The 22,535-nt window shown below is 36.9% G+C and overlaps 1 protein-coding gene across 3 annotated transcripts in view; it reads right to left on the bottom strand.

Moving 5' to 3' along the window:
- Positions 1-22,535, bottom strand: part of NCAPG (non-SMC condensin I complex subunit G) — a 47,595-nt gene that overhangs the window by 5,809 nt on the left and 19,251 nt on the right. For 2 of the 3 annotated variants that reach the window (XM_030314139.2, XM_030314141.1), the window contains 4 exons: positions 19,683-19,802; positions 12,558-12,785; positions 2,471-2,652; positions 2,027-2,201 (listed from right to left, as the gene is read on the bottom strand). In XM_030314139.2, coding sequence (XP_030169999.1) covers positions 2,027-2,201; positions 2,471-2,652; positions 12,558-12,785; positions 19,683-19,802 — 705 coding nt within the window. The remainder of the gene's footprint in view (positions 1-2,026; positions 2,202-2,470; positions 2,653-12,557; positions 12,786-19,682; positions 19,803-22,535) is intronic. The other variant, XM_030314140.1, reaches the window with a different exon arrangement.

Genomic DNA, 22,535 nt, shown 5'->3' on the forward strand with positions numbered 1-22,535 from the left:
TTCTATTGCTACTATTATTCTTTTTCTGGAAGCTTTTATCTCTTAATTATATAGATTTCCAACTACTCTCTTTGATAATATTCTATTCTTCTCACCAATTCACCTTATGTAACAATACTGACCACCAACTTCATCTTTCTATTAGGTAACTTTCATCCCATTAAGCCTTTTAATAATATACCCTGCGTTGTTATGGCAAATACAGCCAACTCCAAATTCCCTACCTTAATGTTCTGCCTTCAACAGGGCCATTCTGGTCCTTAGGCAGAAGGATTCTTCCATAGTTCTCCTGTAGGACTTACACAACCAGCTTCATTTAATCACTTCTACCAAAAGTCTTTTTCTCTCTACCCAAACCACTCCCCAAATCCCAACAAGACTTCACTGAATTTTACTAGTAATGCTGTACTCATCACTCCTAAAACATGAACCCTGCCTTCTAAAGTCGTAAAGGACTTAGAGCTCTATCACCCACCCTGATTATATTTTGCCTTAACATTCATTGTAATCTTCTTTCCAATCACTTGTAACATAATGACTTGAAAGCGGTACGCAAACACTAAATATCAATTAAAATAAAAAAGCAATACTTTCAACTTAATTAGTTGGCATCTGAAATCATTAATAACACATTAATTTTCAACATGATGACAAGTTTGATTAAATGACTTATTAAAGGAGTGGGACACCTGGGTGGTTCAGTCAGTTAAGCATCTGACTCTTGGTTTCAGCTCAGGTCATGATCTCACAGTTTGTGAGATGGAGCCCCACATCAGGCTCTGCACTGATGGCATCGAGCCTGCTTGGGATTCTCTCTCTTTCTCTCTCTCTCTCTCCCCCTGCTCTGCTCACACTCTATCTGTCTCAAAATAAATAAAACAAAAATTTTAAAAATAATATTAAAGGATTAAAAACCCAGCTTAAGTTTAAACTATGGGACAGTTTGCATTTCAATTATCTTCTCTGAATTAAAAACAAAAATAAGGGAGCCTGCGTGGCTCAGTTGAGCATCTGACTCTTGATTTCAGCTAGGGTCATGATTCCAGGGTCATGGCATCATGGCCCACATCAGGCTTGGGATTCTCTCTCCTTCTGCCCCTCTCCCCCATTCATACTCTCTCTAAAAAAAAAAAATGAAAATGAAAATAAAAATTTAAATAAGCTTGAGGTGACCTTCATTCTTTGAATTCTTTCTTGTCTCAGAAACAGCAGATAAGATAATGTTTGAAGACTCGATCTGAGTCCTAGATAAACAGGACATTTTCAGAATGTTTAAAAGCCAGCACTACAGTAGTCAGAAGGGGGTAGTCAGGAGAGATGAAATTTTGGCAAATTCTTTTCAGGAGCAAAGTATTAGCACTTATTACTTCCATCTTTATAGGATTACGACTATTCCCGAAAGGTCTTTTTTTCTTTAGTTTTTTTTATAAGTTTATTTATTCATTTTGAGAGAGACAGAGAGAATGAATGGGGGAGGGCAAAAAGAGAGGGAGAGAATCCCAAGCAGGCTCCTCACTGTCAGTGTGGAGCCTGATGTAGAGCTCAAACTCATGAAACAGGAGATCATGACCTGAGCTGAAACGAAGAGTTGGATGCTTAACCCACTGAACCACCCAGGGCACTCCAGCAAAAGGTCTTTTTCTTCCTTTGTGTTATGTGCCACCATATAGACCAGAAATCTCTAGAGGCGCCTGGGCGGCTCAGCTGGTTAAGCATATGCCTTCGGCTCGAGTCATGATCTCATGGTTCGTGGGTTCAAGCCCCACATCAGGTTCTGTGCTGAGAGCTCAGACCCTGGAGCCTGCTTCAGATTCTGTGTTTCCTTCTTTGCCCCTCCCCTGCTCATTCTCTGCCTCTAAAAAATAAATAAACGCTAAAAAAAAAAATTTAAAAAAATAGAAAAAAGAAATCTTAAGATCAAAATGTGGCTTCTATTTCAAAGAACATAAAAGATTATTTTACCAAAACAACAGTGACCTGCATGATAGTTATCATCCTTACCATCCATAGGCCAACTTTCACCCACCTGATAATCTTGTGAATTTTTGGCCTGAGGATTTAATCCACTTGGTCTTGTCAAATCTACAAGTAACTCAGCAACATTAGTGATATCTATTTCAGCTAAGGGAGAAGATGCAGGGGCACTGGCCAGTGTTTGCAAAGTTGGAAGAAAGGCTTCTTCAAAACATTCCTGATTAGTCCTATTGAAAAATAATTCGGAAGTATGTTGGCAAAGAAAAGGCATGTGATCCTCAAAAAAAAAAAAAAAAATGTATAAAATTCCCCCCATTAAGATACAGTATATTTTTAGCTAGGAAACAAATAATTGAGGTAAATAAAATCTAAGTAAGTTATCTTCATTTTCATCACTAACCACTGAAGAAAAACAAAATTATATTACAGATATGACTCATGGGGAGCCTGAATTTAACTTCAAGTCAGATTCTGATTTATCCGTTTAACTAAATACCTGCTCGCATAAGCAAACATGGGGAAGAACACGCCCAGGCAATGTCGAAGTCGAACATCCTCTTCAGTCACAGGATTGTACCATAACAAGATAAGGCGAGAAAGAATCCTGCTGCTGACCAAAAGCCCTGAGAACATCAGCTTGGCTAATCCTTCTGCAGCTCCTGTTCTGAGTTCAGACACCTAATAAAAATGACTTTTATTAAAAGAAATATTTTTATTTGTATCTCCTTTTTAAGCCTTACATAATGTAGCCTGTCCTACAATATTTTTCTATGAATTATCAAAAAATCACTCATACTATGTATTTGTTAAAGACACAGAAAAAGATTTTGTATCTTCCTTTTAGATCAAGGCTATGCGACAAATTATTAGTCTAGCTAAGAAAACTTCAATTCCCTTAAAATTCTTTAGAAGAACCAAAAGGTCTTTTAAAATTTTTTTTTTTCAACGTTTATTTATTTTTGGGACAGAGAGAGACAGAGCATGAACGGGGGAGGGGCAGAGAGAGAGGGAGACACAGAATCGGAAACAGGCTCCAGGCTCTGAGCTGTCAGCCCAGAGCCTGACGCGGGGCTCGAACTCCCGGACCGCGAGATCGTGACCTGGCTGAAGTCGGACGCTTAACCGACTGCGCCACCCAGGTGCCCCCCAAAAGGTCTTTTAAACACTGTGAAACCAAAAGTCAAAACGTTATGTATTACATGCTTATCATGATGTAGGATCTAGAAAACACTCAGTAATGATCCCTGCCATCAGAGGAAGGTGGCCCGTAAACAGAAGCTCAGAGGTAGGAGTGGCACTGTGTTGGAATGAAGGGGAAATGTGAACAGAAGGTGTACTGGTAGAAAAAGAAATTTCTAGAAAGAGTAACCAAAACACTCTTAAGACAAGGAAATGGAAAAGATATAGAGATATTCAAATGGAGGTACAGGCATAAAAGAGGGATAACAAAAAATACTAATTATTGAGACTGAATGAAAGTCGAGCCTTTGACACTTCCCAGAGGCATGATCCTGTGCATATGAACTTTGCACTCCACTTTTTTCATATAAAAAGAGGATAATAAAATTACAGTTACAAGGACAAATACTACAAATAAAACTCTTCATAAGTACTAGCCACATAGTAAATCCTCAACAAATATCAGTTATTACTTATTATCACTGATGAACAGTAAGGTCTGCTCAGTGAGCACATTACAGAGATCTTAAAACTCAGGTGAAAAAACTCAACCGCCCTGAGGAAGGATATGGAACCACTGAAGGTTTTTGAAATGATGGGGAAATAAGATTTAAATGAGGTTTCAGGAAAATCATCTTTAGATTATAATCTACGAATGTAAAACAAATCTAAACTAGGGAGAAGTAAAAAGAAAAAAAATGGAACGAGAAAATATAAGAACTATTTCAAAAAAACTCAAAAGCAAGATTTAGAGGTCAATAAGATTAATAAGTGCTAAGGCACTAGCACGTGCTTTCCACACACTAACTCATTTAGGGCTCACAACCTGAAAGGGCAGAGACTTTGTTCCACACAGCACTGTACTCTCCAGAACATACAGTGACTAGCACATTACTAACCCTTAAGTATTTGTTGACTTATTTAAAGAACCATCCACTGAATAGATATCATTATCCCCACTTTACAGATGAGAAAAAGACCAGAGACCATAAACACCTTATTGAAGATTTACACATATGCAACCAGAACACAAATCTACAAGTCTACAACTCCAAAGGCTGCATGCTCCCCATCTTTTTCAAATGTTAAACTACGGGGTCGCCTGGGTAGCTCAGTTGGTTAAAGATCCAACTCTTAGTTTCGGCTCAGGTTGATCTCATGGTTCGTGAGAGCAAGCCCTGCATCGGACTCTGCACTGACCACACCGACACTGCTTGGGATTCTCTCTCTCTGCCCCTCTCCCTCACTCATGCTGTCTCTCTCTCCCTGAAAAATAAATAAATTAAATGTTAAACTATGACATACCTTCCTCATAGCAACTGTAATCCATCTGAAGTTCAATGTCAGAATTTTGAAATGGGACAGAACTTTAAGTCTTTAAAAGGCTTTTAAATGTTAAAAGATTCTTATTATGGACCAGAGGACAATGAAGTAAATCCAGAATTTTTTTTAGTGTTGATGACAAAAATAAAGTCAAAATCACAGAATCCAGTTTATCCAGAAAGAGATTAAGGTGCCAGTACTATTTAAAAAAAAAAAAACAAAAAAAAAACCAAAAAAAAAGACTAATTCCTTCATTGTCACACTACTGAATATTGTTCAATAGTTTTCCTACCAATGCAATATCAGCAAGCCCACAGCACTGGATATTTCCCAACAGGAAATCAGTATGTCACTTGAGTATTAACTCAAAATTTAAAAAGCCAACATCAGCCTTTTGATTGGTGAATTTAATTTACTTACACTTAAATTACTGACAAGGACTGACAACTGCCATTTTGCAATCAAAATGTGTTTAGTCAAAAACTTTTAACAAAGGGTAATAAATTCTGATATTAAAAAGGTTAATTCATCAAAAAAGAAAAAAAAAGAGAATTAGAAGTATAGACATAACAAATAACAGAGCCTCCAAATACATAAGCAAGCACTGACAGAAATGCAGGAAGGAATAGCTCAACAGTAATAATTAAAGAGCTTTCTGTAATGGACAGAACACCTGGACAGATCAATAGGGAAACAGAGGGCTCAAACAACACTACAGACCAACCAGACCTACCACACATGTATTCACTCCACCTTACTATAGCGGAATGTATTTTCGGACTATCCTCATGGACAGACACCATGTTAGGCCAAAACAACTCTAAATAAATTTAAAAGAATGAAAACATTGAAATTTCTTCTCAAACCACAACAGAATACACCTGGAAAGCAGTAACAGAAGGAAACTGTAAAATTCACAAACGTGCCAACAATACATTTTTTTCACACACCAATGATCAAAGAAGACATCAAAAGGGAATTTAGAAAATAGAGATGAACTAAAATGAAAATACAAAAAACTAAAACTTACGAAGTGCAACAAAAGCAGTGCACACACAGGGACATTTATAGCAGTAAATGCTTACACTAAAAAAAAAAAAAAAAAGAAAAGAAAAGAAAGAAAGGAGCCACCTGGGTGGCTGAGTCAGTTAAGTGTCTGACTTTTGATTTTGGCTCAGGTCATGATCTCACGGTTCACGGGTTAGAGTCTGGTGTCAGGCTCTGTGAAGACAGAATCTGTTTGGGATTCTCTTTCTCCCCCCTCTCTGCCCCTCACCCACTCGCACACGAAAGCAGGTGCACGCGCACTCTCTCTCAAAATAAAAAACTTAAAAAAAAAAAGATGCAAACCACTGAAATCAGAAATAAAAGCAGGAACATTACAGCTGACCTTATACTAATAAAAAGAATTATAAGAAAATACTATGCGCTGACCACCAAAATATTAAAAAACTTAGATGAAATGGACAATTTCCTAAAATTTACTCAGTAAAAAACAAGATCCAAATAGCCCTCTAATAATACCCAGAGTAAATAAGTCATAGAAACCTCCCCAAGAGAAAAGTCCAACACTAGATGTCTTTACAGGTAAATCCCCACCAAGCAGTTAAAGAAGAATTAACACCAATCTTCTCACAGTCTTCCAATAAATACAAGAGGAGCAAACAATTCCCAACTCAATAAATGAAGTCAGTATTACCCTAACACCAAAGCCTGGCAAAGACAATGCAAGACAGCTACAGTCCAATTTCCCTTATGAATACAGACACAAAAACATTCAACAAAATGCTACCAAACCAACAACATATTAAAAAGATTATACACCATAACCAAGTGGGATTTTTCCCAAGAATACAAGGGTCATTCAACAGAAGAAAATCAAGCAATGTAATATATATGTCAATAAAGGAACAAAAACCCACATGAGCATCTCAACTGATGTAGAAACATGCTTTCACGATAAAAACAAAACAAAGAAAAAAAAAGAGTAGAAAGAAACTCTCAAAATGATAAAGATCATTTATGATGAATCCACATCATACTCAATAAAGACTGAAGAAGTTCCCGTAACATCAGAGACAAAACAAAGATGCTTGTTTTCATTTTTGTTTTGCTTTTAGAGAGAGAGAGTAGGTGAAGGAGGTAGAGGGAGAGAAAGAGAGAATCTTAAGCATGCTGCACACTCAGCAAGGAGTCCAACATGAGGCTCAGTCCCATTACACTGGGATCATGACCTGAGCCGAAATCAAAAGTCAGATGCTCAACTGACTGAGCCACCCAGAAACCCCAAAAGATGCTTGTTTTAACCCCTGCTGCTCCACAGTGTACTGGAGGTTCCAGTTAGAACAATCAGGCAAAGAAAGAAGTGCGAGATGCAGGAGAGAAGCATCAAAGGAAAACACTTCAAAAGAGAAGGGCTGAAGAAGGTGCAAGGCCTTAGGACAAGTTTACAAAGCCTCAGCTAGGCTTGTAATGAATGCCTAGAGCCATTAACATTGTCCAGGGCCGGATCCTCCTTCACACCTGACCCTTCCTAGTGTTATAGAAACCAATTAACTCGAAATTCAACCTTGAAAAGCTAAACCATTAGATTGATTAACACACTTGCTTAGCTGACTTTATGCACATAGTCTTTAGCAATTATCCTAATAAAAAGAAGCTTCATTCTGGAGGGGCCTCATTCCGACTTGAGTATGTGGATGTTCACTTAACTGCACTTTGTTTGCAGACTCATCATTTGCGACTCCAGCCATACTCCCTGCAACAGAAAGGAAAGAAGGAAAGAAGGAAAGAAGGAAAAAAGGAAAAAAGGAAAAAAGGAAAAAAGGAGAAGGAGAAGGAGAAGGAGAAGGAGAAGGAGAAGGAGAAGGAGAAGAAGGAGAAAGAGAAGGAAAAGGAAAAGGAAAAGGAAAAGGAAAAAGAAAAGGAAAAGGAAAAGGAAAAGGAAAGAAAGAAAGGAAAGAAGGAAGAGAAATAAAAGACATATGAACTGGAAAGGGAAGAACTGAAACAATGTCTTTTTTTTTTTTTTAATTTTTTTTTTTCCAACGTTTATTTATTTTTAAGACAGAGAGAGACAGAGCATGAACGGGGGAGGGGCAGAGAGAGAGGGAGACACAGAATCGGAAACAGGCTCCAGGCTCTGAGCCATCAGCCCAGAGACTGACGCGGGGCTCGAACTCCCGGACTGCGAGATCGTGACCTGGCTGAAGTCAGACGCTTATCCGACTGCGCCACCCAGGCGCCCCTGAAACAATGTCTCTTCACAGATGACATGATCCTATACAGAGAAAATCCCAAAGAATTTACACACAAAAAAACTACAGGAGTTTAATACGTAAATGGAGTAAAGTTGAAAACCAAATCAAATAAACACATAAAAAACCCAATTGAGTTTCTATACAAAATCAATGAGCCATCCAAAAAGCAAATTAAGAAAACAATACCATTTACAATAGCATGCAAATACATAAGAATAAATTTAACCAAGAAAATTAAAGAGTTATTATACCTTGAAAACTACAAACCACTCTGAAAGTAATTAAATTTCTGGAAGAAATTAAAGATGACCTAAATAAATGGAAAGACATCCAAGTTTATGGACTGTAAGATTTTAACATTATTAAGATAGCATTACTATCCAGTGCAATCTACATATTCAATGCAAGCCCTATCAAAATTCTAGTGGACTTTTTTGCAGAAATGGAAAAACTAATCCTCAAATTCATAAAGAACTGCAAAGGACCCGGAGTAGCCAAACAATACTGAACATAATGAACAAAGTTGGAGAACTCAACTCCCCAATTTCAAAACTTATTATGAAGTTAAACCAATTAAAACAGTCTGGTACTGGCAAAGGACACACACAGGGAATGGAATATAATTGAGAGTCCAGAAATAAACTCACACACCTAGGTCAGCTGATTCTCCACAAAGGTGCCAAAACAATTCATTGGGAAAAGAAGAGTCTCTTCAACTAACACAAACTGCATGTCCACAAGCAAAACAATGAAACTGGACTTCTACCTAAAACCATGTGGAAATATTATTTGAAAATGCATCAAAGGCCTAAATATAAAAAGCTAAAAAAGTAAAACTCTTAGAAGAAAATACAGAAACAAATCTCCATGACTTGGATTTAGCAATATATTCTTAGATATGACATCAAAAAACACATAAGCAATAAAAGGAAAAAATACATAAATTAGTCTGTCAAAATTAAAAATGTTTTCTATATCTAAGGACATTATTAAGAAAGTGAAAAGATAATGTATATGGAGAAAATATTTGCATATCATATATTTGATAAGGATCTACTACTCAGAATATATGAAGAAACTCAAAAGCACAACCCAACTTAAAACTGGGAAAAGGATTTGAAGACATTTTTCCAAACAAGACATACAAATAGGTAACAAGCACATAAAGATACTCATTAATCATTAGGGAAATGCAATTCAAAACCATTTGAGGTATCTTTTTAATCTACTAAAATGGTTAAAAAAAAAAAAACTTTACTGGAAAATAGTAAGTGTTGATATGAATGTGGAAAAACTGAAATCATTTAACGATGTTGATAAAAATGTAAAATGGTTTGGATGCTGTGAAACAGTTTGGCAGGTCCTCAAAAAGTTAAAGAAATTATCACATGAAACCATAAAACTCCTAGAAGAAAACATAAGAGGTAAGCTCCCTGACATAAATCTTGGTGATTTTTTGGACTTGACAACAAAAGCAAAGACAACATAAGCAAAATAAACAAGCTGGACTACATCAAACTGAAAGCTCTACAAAGCAGCGGAAACCATTAACAAAATGAAAAGGCAACCTCAAAATGCAAGAAAATATTTGCAAACTATGTATTTGATAAGGGATTAATATTCAAAATATATAAGGAACTCCTATAACTCAATAGCAAAAAACCACCAAAGAATCCAATTAAAATACAAATGAAAACTACAATGAGAAAGCACCTCACACCTGAAAGCACCTCACACCTGACAGAATGGCTAAAATCAACAACACAAGAAACAACAGGTGTTGGCAAGGATGTGGAGAAAGGGGAACCCTCTTACACTGCTGGGAATGCAAACTGCTGTAGCCACTCTGGAAAACAGTGTGGAGGTTCCTTAAAAAGTTAAAAATAGAATTACCCTGCAATCCAGCAATTGCACTACTAGGTATTTATCCAAGAAATACAAAAATACTAATTCAAAGAGATACATGCAACCCGATGTTTACAGCAACATTATCAACAATACAAATTATGGAAACAGTCCAAGTGTCCATTGACTGATGAATGGATAAAGAAGAGGTGGGTATATATATTTTTATTCAGCCATAAAAAATAAAATCTTGCCATTTGTAACAACATGGATGGATCTAGAGAGTATTATGCTAAGCGAAATAAGTTAAAGACACTCATATGTGGACTATAAGAAACAAAACAAATGGGGGGGGGGAGGGAGAGGGAAAGGTAAAGCCAGAAACAGACTCTAACTATTCAGAACAAACTGATGGTCACCAGAGGGGAGGCAGGTGAGAGGAAAGGTTAAATAAGTGATGGGGATTAAGGAGGACACTTGTTGTGATGAGCACTGGTTGTTGTATGGAAGTGTTGAATAACTATATTGTACACCTAAAACTAATATTATTGTATGTTAACTAACTGGAATTTAAATAAAAACTTAAAAAAAAATGTGCAGAGGAACTGAAATGACATTTTTCCAAAAACAACACAGAAACAGCCAACAGGAAGATGAAAAAGTGCTTAACATCACTAATCTTTGGGGAAATGCAAATCAAAACTACAATGCAATATCACTTCACACTGTTTGAATCAACAAAAAGAAGCTAAGTGCTGGTGAGGATGTAGAGAAAAGGGATGCTTTGTGCCTTGCTGGTGGGAATATAAACTGGTGCAGCCACTACAGAAAACAATATGAAGTTTCCTCAAAAAAATTAAAAATAGAACTATCATATGGTCGAGCAATTCCACTTCTTGGTACCTATATCCAAAGGAAGTGTAAACAGAATCTCAAAGAGAGAGCTGCACTCCTATGTTCATTGTAGCATTATTTACAATAGCCAAGATATGGAAACAACCTAAGTGTCCATCAATGGGTGAATGGATGAAGATGTGGTATAGATGCATATACAACAGAATATATTTGGAGGTAAAAAAGAAGGAAATCCTGCCATCTGCAACATGGAGAGTCCTTCAGGATGCTGTGCTAAGTGAAATAGCCAGACAAAGATAACTACTGTATGGTATCACTTTATATGTAGAATCTTAAAAAAAAAAAAAAAAAAAAGAAAAGAAAAAAAAGTCAAACTCATAGAAATAGAGTAGAAAAGTAGTTGCCAGGACCGGTGGCAGGGTTGGGGGGAGATACAGAGACATTGGTAAAAGCATACAAACTTTCAGTTGTAAGTTCTTAAAAAATTAGAATTAAAATTAAAAAATTCTGAAGACCTAATGTAAAACATGGTGACTACAGTTGATAACGCTGTATTGTATAAATGAATTTTGCTACTAGGAGAGTAGAAATGTTCTCACATTCTGAATAAGTAGATAAATATGTGAATTGTTGGAATGTCAATTAACTAGATTGGGAGTAAATCATTAAAAAAAAAAAAATCACCAATATGACCTAGTAAACCCCTCCTAGATACATACCCCAAAAACAGAAAACAAATACATATCCGTGCATGTTCACAATAGCACTATACGCAATAGCCAAAACGTGGAAACAGCCCAAATATCTTTCAATGGATGAATGGCTAAACAAATTGTGGTACATAAATAAAATGATAGATTGTTCTGCCATAAGAAGGAATAAAGTACCGATACAAACTACAATATGGAGGAGCCTTGAAAATAAGCTAAATGAAAGAAAGCAGACACAAAGTCATATACTATATAATTAATTCCATTTATATGAAACATCTAGAATAGTTAAATCCATGGAAACAAAATGCATATTGGTGACTGTCAGGAGCTGGCAGGAGGGGAAATAGGGAGCGATTGCTCAATGGATCCAGTTTCCTTTTAAATTTTTTTTTAATGTTTATTTATTTTTGAGACAGAGAGAGACAGAGCATGAACGGGGGAGGGGCAGAGAGAGAGGGAGACACAGAATCGGAAGCAGGCTCCAGGCTCTGAGCCATCAGCCCAGCTCAGAGCCCGACGCGGGGCTCGAACTCACGGACCGCGAGATCGTGACCTGGCTGAAGTCGGACGCTCAACCGACTGCGCCACCCAGGCGCCCCTTCAGTTTCCTTTTAGAATAATGAAAATGTTTTTAAAAATTGGACAGACGTGGCAGTTGTATTACCTTGTGGATGTACTAAACACCAATTGTCCACTTTAAAATTGTTGTATCAGTTGAAATATCAATTTCACCTCAATAAAAAAATATTAAAAAGTTTATTTATATATGCTATAAAAATGTAGTTCAAGGGTACCTTAAGGAAAAGGGTCTAATCCCATACTCTGTCTCAGACCTTCCACTGACCCAACATAAAATTACTTTAAATTATTTAAGACTCTTGGGGGAAAAACTTTAAGTCATAAAACACAAAGACAGGGGAAAAGATGGAAAAAAATAAAAAAAAACAGAACCCCCTCTAATAGTCATTTTTGTTCATACTTCAAAACTCTGCAAGGGCGCCTGGGTAGCTCAGTCGGTTAAGCATCTGACTTTGGCTCAGGTCATGATGTCACATGGTTCATGAGTTCGAGTCCTGCGTTGGGTTCTGTGCTGACAGCTCAGAGCCTGGAGCCTGGTTCAGATTCTGTGCCTCCCTCTCTCTCTGCGCCTCCCCAGCTTGCATTCTGTCTCTCTCTCTCTCAAAAATAAACATAAAAAAAAATTTTTTTTTTTTTAAACTCTGCACTTGCAATCAATCTGAGGGTGAGAAACGAGGTCTATCAGTATTGGAAGTGGGACTTGATTACATTTAAAAGGCAAAAGTTTTAAACGGCCAAATTTAAGCTTCAGCCTAAAAGAAATAAAGAGTATAAATATATACACAATAAAAAGAAATTTCATAATAACAGGGCTATGATCATTTCTTACCTCACTATCTAAGAAATCAGAAAGGAGTTTCAGAACATTCTTGGCTGTAGCAGTCTCTTCTTCAGCTTCTTTTACCTCTTGGTCTCCATCAGTGTTTATTTCTGCATGTTCACTTTGAAGGGCTTTGATTTTTTTAGTTTTAAAAGGTTCAATCCCAAATGTCATCAGTTGGTCAAAGATTGCCTTTAAAGCACTTATTTTTATTGTCACATCATCAATTTGCAAAACCTAAATTAAAATATCCCCACCAAAAAAAGTAAATTCGGTAAAGTTTTCAGTCTGTTTATACTGCATAAAATTAACATGCACCTTATTTTCTTAGTCTAATTTCAACAGTCAAGTCCACATGAAATACCATTTTTCAAAAATTAAAATTTCCATTTTAAAGTTAATATTTTTATTTCTACCATAACATTTTTCACATAAATAAATAAATAAAATTATTCGAGAGAGCGCGTGTGTAAGTTGGGAATAAGGGCCGAGGCAGAGAGAGAATCTTAAGCAAGCTCCACACTTAGTATGGAACCCAACAACCCTGGGATCGTGACCTGAGCCGAAATCAAGAGTCAGATGCTTAACTGACTGGACTACCCGGCACCCAGTACCATAACATTTAGACTTCTATTTCATCCAGAAAAAGTTCACCTTCAGTACAAACTTCCTAGAACTAGAGTCAGGCTGAATTATATTATTGTTCCTTTTATTTGAAAATGAATGGGGCACCTGGATGGCTCGGTCGGTTAAGCATCCAACTCCTGGTTTCAGCTCAGGTCACAAGCTCATGGTTCCTGAGTTCAAGCCCCACATCAGGCTCCATGCTGACAGTGCAGAGCCTGCTTGGGATTCTCTCTCCCCCCTTCCCCCACCTGCTCTCTCTGGCTCTCAAAATGAAACTTAAAAAAAAAATTAAAAAAAAAAAGAATGAATATATTATATTCACTATGATTTTCTTCTAAGATCTAGAAAAAGAGTTTAATTACATTGAAATTGTTTTGGGCCACCTATTAAGACAAAAACATTACATTCCAACCAATGAAAAGCATTCATTAAAAACATCAGTACTCTTAGTACTATTCTAGGTTATCAAGCTTCACTAAAGATAAAATTTTCTCTTATTAGCTCAATAAATTCAGAATTCATTAAAAGTGAATTCAGTTCTCAATGAACTGGACTCCTTTATAAAAGGAGGTGAACCTTATAAAACCCAGTGGTTTGTAGGAGTCTGTCCTAAGTTAAGAACACTGATTTCCTATATATCAAATTTCAAAGCCATGAAAAAGAACCGAATGTTTCTATTACGAAGAGATTTATTTTATTCCTTACTGCCCTTAAGTTGTGGACACTGATAAATTATTTGGCTACATGGCTTAGCCTTTCTTTAGAATGAATGAAAATTGCCTGCACGTTGGTCAAGTTAGTGAACTGAGAAAAATAGCTCAAAACTTTGAAAGAAATTTCAAGAATATTATCTATTATGGTAAGACCAACATATTTGCCAAAGCCAAATATAGTTTTCTTGACTGTTCTCTACGAATTCTAAACATGATACTCTTTCAGCAGTAACTTTGTTTTCCTTGCCCTTCTCAGTCCCTTACTGGCTAGCAATAGCTCTCAATACTGAATATTTATCTAAGAAAGACTTTAAAATGAAATAATCTCCCTCTCCCACCTAACAAGTGTATATATATGTCTTCAATCAATTTTTATTACTAAAACCTGATTTAAAAAAGAACTGATTTCTTACTCCCAAAACACAGCTATTTTCCCTTAATCTAAAATCTTCTAACAATAGCCCTAAGAATAATTTTATAAATATAAACAATTGAATTTATTCAGTGGTTAACTACTTTTGATCATGAACCACTTTAAGGACCTGATAAAGAGTTTAAAACCCCACCCCAGAAAAACATACAAAACAACAGGGGCGCCTGAGTGGCTCAGTTGGTTAAGCGTACGACTTCGGCTCAGGTCATAATCTCACAGTTTGTGAGTTCGAGCCCCGCATCAGGCTCTGGACTGACAGCTCAGAGCCTGGAGCCTGCTTCAGATTCTGTGTCTCCCTCTGTCTGCCCCTCCACTGATTGCACTCTGTCTCTTGCATTGTCTCAAAAATACACAAACATAAAAAAATAAAAAAATATAGACAAAATCATACATATAATTTATTTTACTGCATTTGAACCTTTTATCATTCACATTTTTAATTTACAAAAAATTATACCTATTTTTAAGGCAAATATTAATACCTAGTCCTTGAAAAAAGTTTAGAGATCACAGCTGTTTATACTTTAAAAAAAAAAAAAAGGCAAACTTTACTTCATTAAAACTTTAATTCCATGACAACGCTGCTATTCTGTTGACTGGCTTGATTTGGAAGAGAGTAAAATTGTGGAATGGTCTTCATAAAAAACATCATTTATCTTTCACACCTGCCTCATTTTGACAATTCCTTTCTACTACAGAAAATTACATACATAAATACAAACAGTAACAAGCTCTCTCTGTCAAGTGGAAGATGAGGTAGTATTAAATAACTTCAGAATGGTCCAGGCCACTCTTAAGCATTACATTCATACTGCATTTCTTTGGACTAAAATGACCACAGCACTTATTACTGATATTATGCCAGCAAAAATTAAAAGGATCAAAATCCACATTTCATCTTTAAAGGTTAACTGAACTTAATTATTTTCTGGGAAAGTTCTATGGTATTTCCTTTGCTGCAATACTAGAAATTTTATATAACTGTCTACCTTCAATCTTCTCTATCAGACTTCCAGCCTGACTACAACTTATAATTTTTCAGCAGCATTCTTAATGGTATACAGAATATCTTCATGTTTTATCCCATTTTTAGAGAAAAAAAAAATACACTTAACTAGACATAAATGAATCGTTCACTATCAAACATTCTAATAAGATTTTTCTTCCACGTTAAAAAAAAAAAAAAGTAATGACCACGGGTCAATCTAGTACAAGACCCATCTTCTAGGAAGACAGGAAAGTAGAGAGTTTATTGTACACTAATTTCTTAGTAAAACCTCTTTGAAAATACAGGATTTTATTCCCTGGGTACCTATAAAGCTATAAAATTTCACAATAGTAAACAAGACTTTCTTGAGAATTACTAGCAGAACCACTGATGCCAATACCTGCTGATGTAAAAAGAATGTCTCGCTATACATGGAGATTCACTCTGCATGTTGGAGCAAAACCAGATATACGGCCAAGCACTAAAAATGATTCATCTGAACAAAGTACCAATATTTTTCTTTCAGTAACTTTGAGAAAGGAATTTCACATCATTTTAAATACTGACATTTCAAGTTTCCAAAAGGACCTAACAATAACAGAAATTTTCCTGTGACAACAGTAGCATAGGATGATAAATATAAACAAAACAGCAACAGTAATTTCATCACTGCATTAAATAAATTGATCAGATGCCAAACGTTCCAAAAAAGGAAACTAGAACAAAACTCTGAAATTTCTTATGACTGTCTTTTGACGTAAGTACAATTTTAATTTTCTTCCTTTGATACAAGCCACAAACAATTTGACCATTTCCAGAACACATGACTTCCCCAAGTTCTCTTTAATTGTATACTTTATTTTTCCTGGTAATGTGACTGCAACATTAAAGGATGCTCCAAGATAAGGGTTTCTTGCTGAAGGAATATTCTATTATTGGTGGAGTTCAGTCTTTTAAAATAATCTTTTCATGAAAATGACGATCTGTGTTGTCACATGTTATTTTCAAATTGAGCACACAAAGTATTCCCATTTAACCTGTTGGCAAGCAATCTGCACTAAAATTCCTTGCAATTTTTTATACCATTTGGCAACACCAGATGCTACATTAATCACATCGTCTTTTTATATGGGAAATGGAGGGAGGTATATTTTTGAAGTTAAGCCAGGCCCAAATGTTAAAGACAGATGTCCAAGGGAGTTATACTCCACTGGTACACTCGATGCCATCCCTTCTTGTCTACCCAATAGCACTCTAGCAACTGCCTTCTCTTCCCTATATTATCAATTTTTTCCTCTCACTAGGCCTTTGTCCTTAGTATTACAAACATACTGTAACTTTCTCGACCTTAAAAAAAAATTGAAACCAAAAATATTTTGGGGCGCCAAGGTGGCTCTGTTGGTTAAACGTCCAACTCTTGGTTTCAATCAGGTCACGATCTCACAGTTTGTAGGATCCAGCCCTGCACCAGGCTCTGTATTGACAGAGCAGGGCCTGCTTAGGATTCTCTCTCCCTCTTCTCTCTGTACCTTCCATGCTCACGTGCATGCTGTCTCAAAATAAATAAACTTAAAAAAAAAAAACAAAAACCCACCTCTTCTTTTTATCCCATATCCTTCTCTTGCTACCTCCCCATTTCTATTAGTCCTAACAAAAACAAAACCTTGAAAGAGTAGTCTACACTGGCTATCTCCAATTCCCCTCTCCTAATTCTCTCTTCGGCCCACTCCTATAAAACTTTAACCTCCATATAAGCTATGCTCATGAAAGTCACCAAATATTTCCTTATTTGCCCCAAATGGGCAATTATAAATCCTTATCAACCTGTCACCAGCAATAGACAGTTAGGTGATGCTAGCCCTTGGAAAATAACATCTTCACTTGCCTTCTAGGACATCACACTCTCCCCTTACTGTCCACTTCACCTTGGTCTTTACTGGTTCCTCTTTATCTCCCCTTCCTTTAAATGTTACCTAAGCCCTAGGGAACTACAATGGCAAGACTGCTACTCATTCTACATTCATCCCTCAGGTAACATCCAGTCTCTAAGCACTGGATACTATTATAAAGACTTAGATCCCTCTCTCCAACTCGCATGTCCCTCCTATCTCTGACTCACATACAACTGCCTATTCAATATATCCACTTGCAACTCAAACTTCAAACTTATCACACCCAAAACTGAACACCTTATCTCATCCACCATAAAATTTGTTTCTGTTTTCCCCATACAGGAAAGGGCAAGTCTATCTTTCCCAATTATTTTAACTAAAATTTTTAGTTATCTTCAATTTCTTTCTTTCACATCCACATCAGATTCATCAGCAAATTCTATAGATACCATCTTCAAATGTAGATTACCAACACTTCTCAAGACCCCAGTAACCACTTGAACATTGGTCCAAATCATCATCATCTCTTTCCAGGATTATTGCAATACCCTCCTATGAGCATCTCTGCTTCCATACTTGTACCCCTAAATACTACAGACCTGCAAACTATGGGTGAGGGGCCAAACCCAGTCTGCTGCCTGTTTTTGCACAGCCTTCAAATAAAGAAGAGTTGCACATCTTTAAATGATTAAAAAAAAATAACCTCGTTGCATGTGAAAATTGTATGAAATTCAAATTTTAGTGTCCATAAATAAATTTTTTAAACTACAGCCACACAAACTTATTTATATATTGCCATGGCTGTTTTCACACCTGCATCACAGAATAGTACTTGAGACACACCATGTGGCCTGCAGAGTAAAATATATTTACTCTCTATCCCTTTATAGAAAAGGTATGCCAACCCCTGGTCTACATCAACATTATACTCAGTCAGATCATAATAATCCTGTATGCAGAATCCTCCCATTCTTTACCATTTCATTCACTGCGAAGTCTGCAAGTCCCCAGAAGACATGTACATCCTATTATCTGCAAATCCTTTCTCCTACCCTTCTCCTCTTTGCTCAATCTGCCCCAGCCATAGTTCCCCTTGTTCCTTGACCATGTGAAACAAAGTCCTACTTCAGGGGCCCTTCCCCTGTTCTTCCCTCTCATCAGAAACAACTTACCCAGATATCTACATGGCTCATTCTCCAACTTTCCTGGGACTGGTCCAAATTTCAATTTATTAGTCAGGCCTTTCTTGACCAAACAGATCCTTCTGCCTATTTCCATTCCTTACTCTTTTTTTTTCAATTTGACATGCTATTTTTCACTGTGTGTCTCCTCTTCTAAAATGTAAGCTCCATTAGGACAGCAACTTTTATCTTGTTTTTTTCATTACCTATCTTATTTTTTCCTAAGCATAAAATAATGCTGAGCATATCATACTCAAATATTTGCTATAATTTTTGTTATATATATTTTATATATATTTTTGTTATATATAATTTAAAAATACTTTAAATAATTGACATTTCGGGGCGCATGGGTGGCTCAGTCGGTTAAGCAGCCGACTTCGGCTCAGGTCATGATCTCGTGGTCCGTGAGTTCGAGCCCCGCGTCGGGCTCTGTGCTGACAGCTCAGAGCCTGGAGCCTGTTTCAGATTCTGTGTCTCCCTCTCTCTGACCCTCCCCCCGTTCATGCTGTCTCTCTCTGTCTCAAAAATAAATAAACGTTAAAAAAAAACACATTTTTTTTAAATAAATAATTGACATTTCATCTTTTCTCAACTTTATTAAGAAAGAAATCAAAAGATAAAAATCAGAGTCCCTAGGAGTGCCTGGGTGGCTCAGTTAAGCATCTGACTTTGGTTCAGGTCCTGATCCCACGGTTTGTAGGTTCAAGCCCCACATCAGGCTCTGTGCTGACAGCTCAGGGCCTGGAGCCTGTTTCAGATTCTGTGTCTCCCTCTCTCTGACCCTCCCCTGTTCATGCTCTGTCTCTCTCTGTCTCAAAAATAAATAAACGTTAAAAAAAACACATTTTTTTAAAATAAATAATTGACATTTCATCCTTTCTCAACTTTATTAAGAAAGAAATCAAAAGATAAAAATCAGAGTCCCTAGGAGTGCCTGGGTGGCTCAGTTAAGCATCTGACTTTGGTTCAGGTCCTGATCCCATGGTTTGTAGGTTCAAGCCCCACATCAGGCTCTGTGCTGACAGCTCAGGGCCTGGAGCCTGCTTCAGATTCTTTGTCTCCCTCTTTCTCTGCCCCTCCCCACACTCATGCTGTCTCTCTTTCTCTCTCTCTCTCAAAAATAAGCAAACATTAAAAAAGAAAAAAAATCAGAGTCCCTAAAAGTCATCCATAATAGTCACTGTCATCAATAAGCCCTGGAACAGAATAAATGTAGAGTACTCACATTATCACCACAGATTCTGAATATTTATTTCAGGAAAATACAGTCAAGATTTTGTCACAAGATAAATCCTACCTGCAATAATAATACGAAGTGTTTACTTGCAAAATCCTGATTCTGTAGTCCACAGCAGCCCAAGCATAAAATAGCCAGATTTCTTACTACAGGATGAACACTTACTATTCCAGGAAGAATCTAAAATGAAGTAGAAGTTAAAAGAGTTTTGACCAGGATAAGAAATTTATAACAGCATTATTATTAAAAACATGGTCAAAGAGGTAATTTCTATATGATTTCATAGATCTACTTCTTATCCATACTGTCGACATCAATTTTCAGATTAAAAAAAAAAGGTAAATATTAAATTGCTAAAACAGAGAATATAGCCAGAGTGAAATACAGTCTGATCATGAGACACGTCCCCCTCCACCTGCTAAAAGTGACTCAATAGCTTCCCAATGCTCATAAGACAAAGATAAAACTCCTTTACACAACATTTGTCTCATTATGTGGTATTTCTTAGTGTCATCTTATACCATGCTACCCCTTACTCTTTGCTTAACGATGGTCTGATTTTGATGCCTTCCATGCAGTGCTATTCAACAGAAATATAATGTAAGTCATATGTCATTTTAAATTTTCTAGTAGGCACATTAAAAAGAAACATGTGAAACTAATTTTAATACATCTTATTATTCTCAATATAACCAAAATATTAACATTACAACATGTAATCAAAATTTAAAAATTGAGGGAGTGCCAAGGTGACTCAGTCGATTAAGTGCCCAACTCTTAATTTTGGCTCAGGTCATAATCTCACATTTCATGAGTTCAAGCTCCACATCGGGCTCCATGATGACAGTGTGGCACCTGTTTAGGATTCTGTCCCTCTCTTTCTCTGCCCTACTTCACTTGCGCGCACGCACACTCTCTCTCTCAAAATAAATAAACTTGAAAAAAATTTTCAGATAATCTACGTTGTGTTGTTTGTGCTAAGTTTTCAAAACCAAATGTGTTTTGAAACAGCACATCTCAGTTTAGACTAGTTGTTAATACCCACAAGTTTGTTTGTTTTTAATGTTTATTTTTGAGAGAGAGCAGAAGAAAGAGCGTACATGCAAGCGGGGGAGGGGCAGAGAAAGAGAGGGACAGAGGATATGAAGTGAGCTCTACACTGACAGCAGAAAGCCAGATGCAGGGCTTGAACTTACCAACTGTGAGATCACGACCTGAGCTGAGGTCAGATACTTAACCAACTGAGCCACCCAGGAGCTCCTAGCCACAGGTTTTTAACAGCCACATGTGGCTGGCTGCAACCATATTGGAGAGAAGAAATCTAGAACATTCTTCCCTCCCCTTTTCACATAGTGAAGGTCTACTCAAATATCAGATTATGGTCACCTTCCCTGAATGGAACAAATCCCATATTTTAAGTTCACATAGGACCATACAGCTCTTCTTCATAGCAATTATCAATGTCAAAACCTTCCACTTATTTATTTGATTGATGTCCCAATCACTGGACCAGAATATCCACAAGGGCAGTCTATATATGTTTTGTATACCGTGTATACTCTATCATTGGCATTTAGTATATAGATGTTCAATAAATAGTTGCTCAACTAATAACTTTATGACTCTAATTTTAATTTTTTTTTTTTTTTTTTTTTTTTTGAGAGAGAGAACACCTGCATGAGCAGTGGGAAGAAAGGCAGAGGGAAAGAGACAGAATCTTAAGCAGGCTCTACGTTCAGTGCGGAGCTCGACACAGGGCCCAATCCCACAACCCTGGGATTGTGACCTGAGCTGAAATCAAGAGTCAGACACTCAACTGACTGAACTACCCAGACACCCCAATTTTTATTTTAAAAATGGTAATTTCACTAAAATATTACTCCTCTATCTAAATATCTTACTCATTTACATCCCTCTAGTTTCCTTCAACCTTTATTTTTTATTTATTTTTTAATGTTTATTGTTGAGAGAAAGTGAGACAGAGTGAGTAGGGGAAGGGCAGAGAAGAGATGGAGACACAGAATCCAAAGCAGTCTCCAGGCTCTGAGATGACAGCCTCAGCTGATGCGGGGCTCGAACTCACGAACTGTGAGATCACGACCTGAGTCAAAGTCAGACACTTAGCCAACTGAGCCACCCAGGCGCCCCTTCCTTCAATCTTTAGACATAAATTGTTTTTGTACACTTAAAATCATTATGACTATTCAATTTTGTGTTCTTCCTTCACTCAAATTTGTGTATCTTCTCCCTACATGTATAGTCTTCATATTTACTACTCCAATTATGTAATTATACCATACTTTACCATTCTCTTGCAATAGGACCAGACATAAAGTATGCAAGTAGAACTTTAAAACTACTACTTTTCACTAAAGACATTTGCTCTACTAAGAATGAAACTAAATTTTAATGGTTTAGTAAAAGCTACTTTTAATTAGAAGTTCTACATTGTCATAAACAAGAACTGGCATCTTTACTGCATTTAGAAACTCATGACAATTCAGGGAACTAGATTTTAAATTTCTTTGTGGTTTTGTGGGTTTTTTTCTAATTTATTTTTGAGAGAGCCTAAGTGGGGGAGGGGTAGAGGGGGGGGGACAGAGGATCCGAAGCGGGCGTACTGACCGGGCAATCCGGATGTGGGGCCGTACCCACGAACCACGAGATCATGACTTGAGCTGAAGTCGGACGCTCAACTGAATGAGCCACCCAGGCACCCCAGGGAACTAGATTTTAGATTACATCCATTGGCTGTTTTTCATTAATCCCAAGTAAAAACAATTGAGGGAGGATCCTGGAAGAGCCTAGATACATTCAAACTTTGCTTTGAATAAGCAGCATTGGTAAGAATACCCTACTATGGAATACTGTCGCCATAAACCACATGTGGCTACTGAATGCTTGGAATGTGCT

The sequence above is a fragment of the Lynx canadensis genome, chromosome B1 (genome assembly GCF_007474595.2).
Source record: "Lynx canadensis isolate LIC74 chromosome B1, mLynCan4.pri.v2, whole genome shotgun sequence".
NCBI lineage: Eukaryota > Metazoa > Chordata > Mammalia > Carnivora > Felidae > Lynx > Lynx canadensis.